This window comes from Microtus ochrogaster, unplaced genomic scaffold (assembly GCF_000317375.1).
Source record: "Microtus ochrogaster isolate Prairie Vole_2 unplaced genomic scaffold, MicOch1.0 UNK103, whole genome shotgun sequence".
In the NCBI taxonomy this organism is placed as follows: Eukaryota; Metazoa; Chordata; class Mammalia; order Rodentia; family Cricetidae; genus Microtus; species Microtus ochrogaster.
In genome coordinates this window covers 1,087,751-1,094,716 of record NW_004949201.1, presented here as the reverse complement: position 1 = coordinate 1,094,716, position 6,966 = coordinate 1,087,751, and the positions used below count along the sequence as shown (strand labels likewise).

General features: G+C 48.1%; 1 protein-coding gene across 1 annotated transcript in view; it reads right to left on the bottom strand.

The window, feature by feature from the left end:
* Window positions 1-1,482: 1,482 nt before the first annotated feature.
* The window catches only part of Psmc4 (proteasome 26S subunit, ATPase 4), a 9,799-nt gene continuing 4,315 nt past the window's right edge, over window positions 1,483-6,966 (bottom strand). The window contains exons 6-10 of the mRNA XM_005371301.2: window positions 2,564-2,731; window positions 2,405-2,481; window positions 2,094-2,262; window positions 1,857-1,912; window positions 1,483-1,705 (exon numbers count right to left, since the gene is read on the bottom strand). Coding sequence (XP_005371358.1) covers window positions 1,592-1,705; window positions 1,857-1,912; window positions 2,094-2,262; window positions 2,405-2,481; window positions 2,564-2,731 — 584 coding nt within the window. The 3' untranslated portion in view covers window positions 1,483-1,591. The remainder of the gene's footprint in view (window positions 1,706-1,856; window positions 1,913-2,093; window positions 2,263-2,404; window positions 2,482-2,563; window positions 2,732-6,966) is intronic.

The following is a 6,966-nucleotide window of genomic DNA, read 5'->3' as shown; positions in this document are numbered from 1 at the left end:
GGTCTCTCTCCCTTTAAAAAAGCGGCCACTTCCCTCTCCTCTCCCCTTCCCTTCAACTATTTTTCCTTGTTTCCTTTTTAAATTTTATTTTTAACGTGTTTTGCCTCTATGTATGTTTGTACACTAAGTTCATACTCAGTGACCAGAGGAGCTGTGAGCTATCATTTGAGTGCTGGAAAACTAACCTAGGTCCTCTGGAAGAGGAGCACCCAGCCACCTCTCCAGCCCCTTCCCTTACATTCTTTACTGGAAGAGTCCATCAATTCTTCAAAATACGTACTCAATTTTGAAACAAAACCCAAATATTTACTATGTGTAGGGGATGGTGACTGCACTATGATCAGACTGCATTCCCTGACTGTGCTGTGTTTGTCTGGAGTTGAGAAAGTGGTTCTCAACCTGGGGGTCATGACCTCTTTGGGGGCCAAATGACCTTTTCACAGGGCTTGCATAAGACCATCATAAAACAGATATTTACTTCACAATTCATAATAGCAGCAAAATTACAGTTATAAAGTAGCAACAAAAATAATTTTATGGTTGGGGAGCACTACATGAGGAACTGAACTAAGGGGCCCTAGGGAGCATGGCAGAGGACTCAGCTTCCTGACTAGGGTGGAAGCAGGCTGGGTATCTATAAAGGAAGATGAGTCTAAATACTAGTAAGGGAAACTGGAATTTGGCCTGATTAGAATGATGGACAGTGTGAGCTAAGGGCAGAGGGGAGCGTGTCTTCAGAGTCCTGCAAGATGAGGCAGGCAAGCAGGGGGTAGACAAGAACCTTGAAAGCCACACTGAACTGTGGTTAGCAGCTAGGTGACAGAGGATTGCAGGACAGAGCAGCCAGCATCCATACAGATGACCAAGCAAGAAGCGCCACATCCAGAGCAGGCAGGCAAAGCTTAACCAGGAATGGAACCCCTGGAGACACCAGGACAAACCAAGCACAAAGCCTCTGGCATAAAGGAAGGTGGAAGGGCTTTTGCTAGATTATGTGACTCGGAGATTAAATCTCAGTTGCCTAGGGAAGTGCACTTAGCCACAAGTCTAAATACATTTACACATAAGGTAGCATGCCCAGAAGACTTGGTATACCCAGGCATTGAAGAGCATCTTGGGAACCAGCCCCTACCAAAAAGACAAACATGTGCACTGGGCTTTAACAGTTTACTTGGCAACCAAATGCACTGTGCTTTGAGAGGCTGCAGAGGGAGAAGGCTGAGGGGATCTGTGGCCCTGGCCCTTGTGCATGTAAGGAAGGCAGAAATCCCTGAAAATCCAAACGATCTTCCCGGAGAAATGAGAGAGGGGCTTCAGCCTGTGGCCACGGTGTCCATCCCCCTGCCCCAATCTCTGAAATCATTCGGTCCACATTGTTTGCTCTTCTCAAGCTGCACCCCAGCCTACTTATTTGTCAAGGGGGGACCCAGTAGATTCTATTCAAGATCCATATTCCCCAAAGGAGTAACACCTAAGAAGAAATTAAATAGATCCAATCACATCCATTTATTGACTAAACCAATCATGGGTAAAGAGAAAACTAGCTTCTGGGACAGGTGCCTAGGGAGTGGGGGGTGGGGGGTGGGGAGGGTCACTTGTAAAATTCATGTTCCTGCTCATCTTTCTTGATCACAGTCTTGTAGGCTTTCTCGAAGTCCTTGGCCAGGACAATGTAGCGGTTCTCACGGACAGCCAACATTCCACTCTAGAAAGGGAATAAAAATTGCATGCTTCCGTACCACTTTCTCCACCCCCAGGGAGGCCACAAGGGGAAGGACAGCCTGCGGAGAATAAGATCGGAGAAGGCAGACATCTTCAAGTACCCCTGCTCAGATCAGGAAGAGAATCTCACTCACCTCCTGACAGATTGAGTTGATGTCGGCTCCTGAAATCTTATCTGGCCGGGCCACATCTGCAGCAGCTGAGTTAAGGAACCCTTTCCTCACATGATGGGGTCAGTTCTGGAAATGGATGCTGTCCTGCTCTTGTGCCACCTCCCCCCGTACTCCCCTGAGGGGGGTGACTGTGATGAAGGCCTAATCTTCACTTTCTGCTAGCCCCCCCCTGCCCCCCACCCCACTTATAAAGGATACAGTCTTCCAGGTCTACCTCCTCAGAGAGGTTCATCTTACTGGTGATGGTGGAGAAAATCAACCTCTTCTGGCGACGGTCAGGGAGTGGGAATTCAATTTTGCGGTCCAAGCGTCCTGGCCGCAGTAGAGCTGGATCTAAGGTGTCTGCTCTGTTTGTGGCCATGATTACCTGGCACCGGGAGGGACCAGCTCAGACTTCTGCCACCCCTACATCCTCTTTTCCTACCTTAACATCTGGCCCTCATGAGCCAGCCCCCATCTTTCCCCAGTCCCTACACCATGCCGCCCCTTGCCAATCCTGAACCCTAAACCTTCACGTTGACGTTTTGGTCAAATCCATCCATTTGATTCAGCAGCTCCAGCAAGATCCTCTGAACCTCCCTGTCAGCTGAGAGTAAGAAACACGGTCAGTCCAGAAGACATCCTTTGACAAGCCTGCACAAGATCCAGGCCGTGTGGGCACTACTCACCTCCTGTCTGGGCATCGAATCTCTTGGTAGCAATGGCATCGATCTCATCGATGAAGATGATGGCAGGTGCATTCTCCTTGGCCAGGCGGAACACATCCCGGACCATCCGGGGGCCCTCACCTAGGTACTTCTGTACAAACTCCGAGCCCACCACACGGATAAATGCAGCTGAGGGCAGAATGACAAGGCTCAGAATGGGGACCATCCTCCTTTAGGGTCCCTTGTGCTTTAACTGACCCTGGGAATTCCTGAAGATGTTTTTCTTGAATAGCTACCCCCTAATATCTGAGGAAGGCATAGGGTTGGGTCCCCACATCCAATCATTGCTCCTGCCTCACGGTGACAGATAAGCTCCAATCATAAATCTTATACATACATGTCATTTGGGGGACTTTTTTTTTTTTTTAAAAGAATATGAAAATAAAGTCTTTTTTGGATTTATTTATTTATTATGTATACAACATTCTGCCTCGATGTATGCCCGCACTCCAGAGGAGGACACCAGATCTCAGTACAGATGGTTGTGAGCCACCATGTGGTTGCTGGGAATTGAACTCAGGACCTCTGGAAGAGCAGCCAGTGCTCTTACCCTCTGAGCCATCTCTCCAGCCCCTTTGGGGGACTTTTTAAAAGAATCAGAATATTAAGTACAAAACAAAAACTAAAAGCCCAAATTTCCAGCACACATGCAAAACCAATTAACAAATCAGAACCATCCATAGAAAGAGAAATTAGACTGGTGGGCCACAAGAGCTAAGTTCGTGATTGCTCTCTGAACCATACTTGTTTGCTTTGAGAAAGGCTTTTGATACACAGCCCGGCCTTGCCTGGAATTAGTAATTCTCCTGGTGCAAGCTCTGCAGTGTTGTGAATATTAGTCTAAGGAGCGTTACATTTGTTTAAGCTGTGGAACATTTGTTTAATGATGCAAAGATGTGTTGCATTCTTTTATGTTGCATTTGTTTAATCTGTAAAGTTGTATTACTGTGCCTGTCTAAAACACCTGACTGATCTGAATGCCCACTGTGAGGCTGAAGAAAGAAATTGGTGGGACCATCAGGCAAAGAGACTGAACAGGCGAAATCTAGACTCAGGAGAAGAGAAAGGAGAGAAAAAAAAGAGGAGAGGATGCCAGGGCCAGCCATCCAGCCACGGAGTAAGAAGGAAAGAAAGATATATAGAATAAAGAAAGGTAAAAAGCCCAGAAACAAAAATGTAGTTAAAAGAGAAATGGGCTAAGTTAAGTCAGAAAAGCTGGCTAGAAACAAGCCAAGCTAAGGCTGAGCATTCCCAAGTAAGAATAAATCTCCATGTTTATTTGGGAGCTGGGTGGAGGGCCTCAAGGAGTAAAGAACAACCAGCTACACTGCAGCGTTGGGATTATACAAGTTTGCCTGCTCTGAGCCACTGTTTCACATCCCTGGAGGAATCAAAGTCCATCTTTTTATTTAATCTACAGCTGGCAGCAAGGCTGAATCAGGTTTGTTTTGGGCCCTTCCTCTAAACTTGTTTCCTAGTAAGTGGACGGTTGTATCTGTGTGGAACATTCTCCTGAGACTTTCCTTCCTGCTGCCACCAGAACAGGAAGATACAATCCATATACAAAGGCCAACTAGGAAGTGAGCAAGGCCTGACACTCTCTCAGGCCCAGACTTCACATCTGACTGAAGGTATGAAGAAGTACCCACTCTCCTGCATCACCTTGGGGTTCACCATGTACTCTAACCTCAGGGCTGCTGACTTTGTCCTAGGCACATCCTCCTAGCTTTGTGCCCACAAGAAAACCCATCTCTGGAGTTATCTGGTATGACTCATTCACTCCCAGTCCCCTGTCAATCTTCAGACTGCTCAGCCTCTGACCCCTCCCACCTACCCTGGAACAATCTCCTGCTTAGTGGCTTAGTGGCTCACTCTTGGCGGTCAGTCACCATTGCAGCAAGTGGATTAAGTCTTGTCTCAACTAGGACTTTCCTTCTCCACAGAAGATAAAGCCAGGATCTTCCCCACTGCTCCACCCTGGAACCCTCTTCCAGTGAAAAAGCCATCACCAAATTCACTCAGAACAGAAGCCCTCAACTTCTATCTGCTCTTGGCTAAGGTCGCCTGTCTGGATTGAAACTTGGGTAGAACAAGGACACCAGTGGGCTGCAATGGCAACTTCCTGCCTTTTGTACTTGCTCTGTAACACTATAGGGACATGAAGTAACATGGAGGGACCTGGGGGAGGGGCCCATTGGAACTTCCTAAAATTACTTTCTCCAAAAGCTTTATAATTTTATCATCACCATCTTAAATAGCCATCTTCTGGAACCGTTTATCTTGCTTACACATTCCCGTCTCACTGAGCTCCAGGATCAGTGGAGTATCAAGAGCCTGTGGTTTGGGGACAGAGGCCTTAGCATCAAATCCTAGCACTACAGAAGCCTGCTGGTGACCCTGAACAAGTTATAACTGTGTTCTTATGTGAGACATTTCTTTTTCTACAGGGCCCTGGCAGTCAGGGTTACAGGCAATGCCTGCTTCAGTGCCCAAAGCTACCCCTATTACAGGACATAAGGGGTTCAGGGCCATCGCCACGCAAACAAATGCCCACCCAAGGGTCAGCTGTTACACAGATCAGAGAAGGACAGATGGCACCACAAATCCTCATCAACGTGCCCTGGGAGGTTTGTGTTTTTTGTTTTTCAAGATAGGGTTTCTCTGTGTACCTTTGGAGCCTGAGCTGGAACTCACTCTGTAGATCAGGCTGGCCTCAAACTCAAGAAATTCTTCTGCCTCTGCTTCTGAGTGCTGGGATTAAAGGCTGTGCCACCATTGCCTGGCCCTGGATCTCTAACCCAGCGAGGAACTACCTTGCAGACTACCTCAGAACTGCTTGCATTTTCAGAGTTTAAATCTTCACTGTCCTGAAGCACCTCTTCTATCTGCCTCTCTGCTGTCAGAAGACCTCACCTAAGCCCACCACAGAGAACAGCGAGCTCATGTGACTGCTCCTTGCTAGGACAGGACCTTCCCTCACCCTCTCCACCCTCCTGACCCTCCATCTATGCTGCACCCCCACCTCTCTAGGGCTCTTTTCCCACCCATGACCTTTCTTCAAGTTTATATCATGTTCCCAGCCAACTAGCTCCTGCCCAAGGCAATTATAATACAGTACAATCCCCCCCCCGCCCCTTTTTTGGAGTTTCTTTTCTCTGTGTAGCCCTTGATGTTCTGAAACTTACTCAGGAGACCATGCTGGCCTTGAACTCAAAGATCCACCTTCCTGCACCAGCCTTCTGAGTCTGAGTGCTGGGATTAAAGGTGTGCACCACCACCACCTGCCTTAAATCTTCCCCACTTTAAACTAACTACAACTTGCCCTTGAGGACGCAGATCCCAGGAATGGACTCTTGATTGTTGCGATATCTCAGGAACTAGAGCTACCGGCACGTGGCAAACACTCAGCAAATGGCCAGTGTGGTTCCAGTGCCAACTTCCGAAAGGTGTGCACAGCTTCCCAAGAAGAGCAGAGCATTGCAGACATCTAGCGTGCACTGTGATTTTTATTTACCACGGCTGTTAGCATTTTTATCTCACCTTTCAAAACCCTGGCTCACACCCACAGAAACGCCTAAAGGGGACAAACACCGAGGAATCCAAATATCCACTCACAGCCCACATCAAAGTGGCACAGTGCTGTTTTACGTCTTTGCTGAATGGACCTGTCATGAAATCTCAGGTGTGCCGCAGTGAATCCACCGTTCCCCTACCCCAGTTCATCCCTCTATCCTCAAGCCAGGGTGAGAACGGTTCCTGAATTACCTCTCGCCAACGACACCTAATTCGGTCTCAGTGTGGCCGCCCCTTCACTATCCATCCCTAAGCACCCAGCAGGATAATAATAGGGCTCCCTAACCAAGTTCTCTGGCTGGATGTTGGATTTCTTTCGGACTAAAACTATTCTCAACTATTTATGATCAGGAACCTCACGATCGCTTCAGCCTCACCTCCTTTACTGCCAAACACAGCCCCTCCTCAGAAAAAAACCAAAAGCATGAATTTGCTCTAGTGGCATGATGTCACTAAATGAGTTCCTTTCCACCTCTGGCCCTAAATTCTCTCTTCGGATCTCTGTGCCTGACACACTCCTCCCACACCCCGCTTCCTCTGGGAACCTCTTCCTGAGAGTCCATGCAGGACAGACAGCACATCCAGGACACGCTCATGTGCACCCTGGGGACTGTCTTCTCTCTAACCACTTGCTGCTTTGGCTTCAGCCCAGCAACCACCTTTAGAACCACTGAGTCTGAACCCACCATAAGAAATACACTGTATGGGCTGGAGAGATGGCTCAGAGGTTAAGAGCACTGGCTGCTCTTCCAGAGGTCCTGAGTTCAATTCCCAGCAACCACATGGTGGCT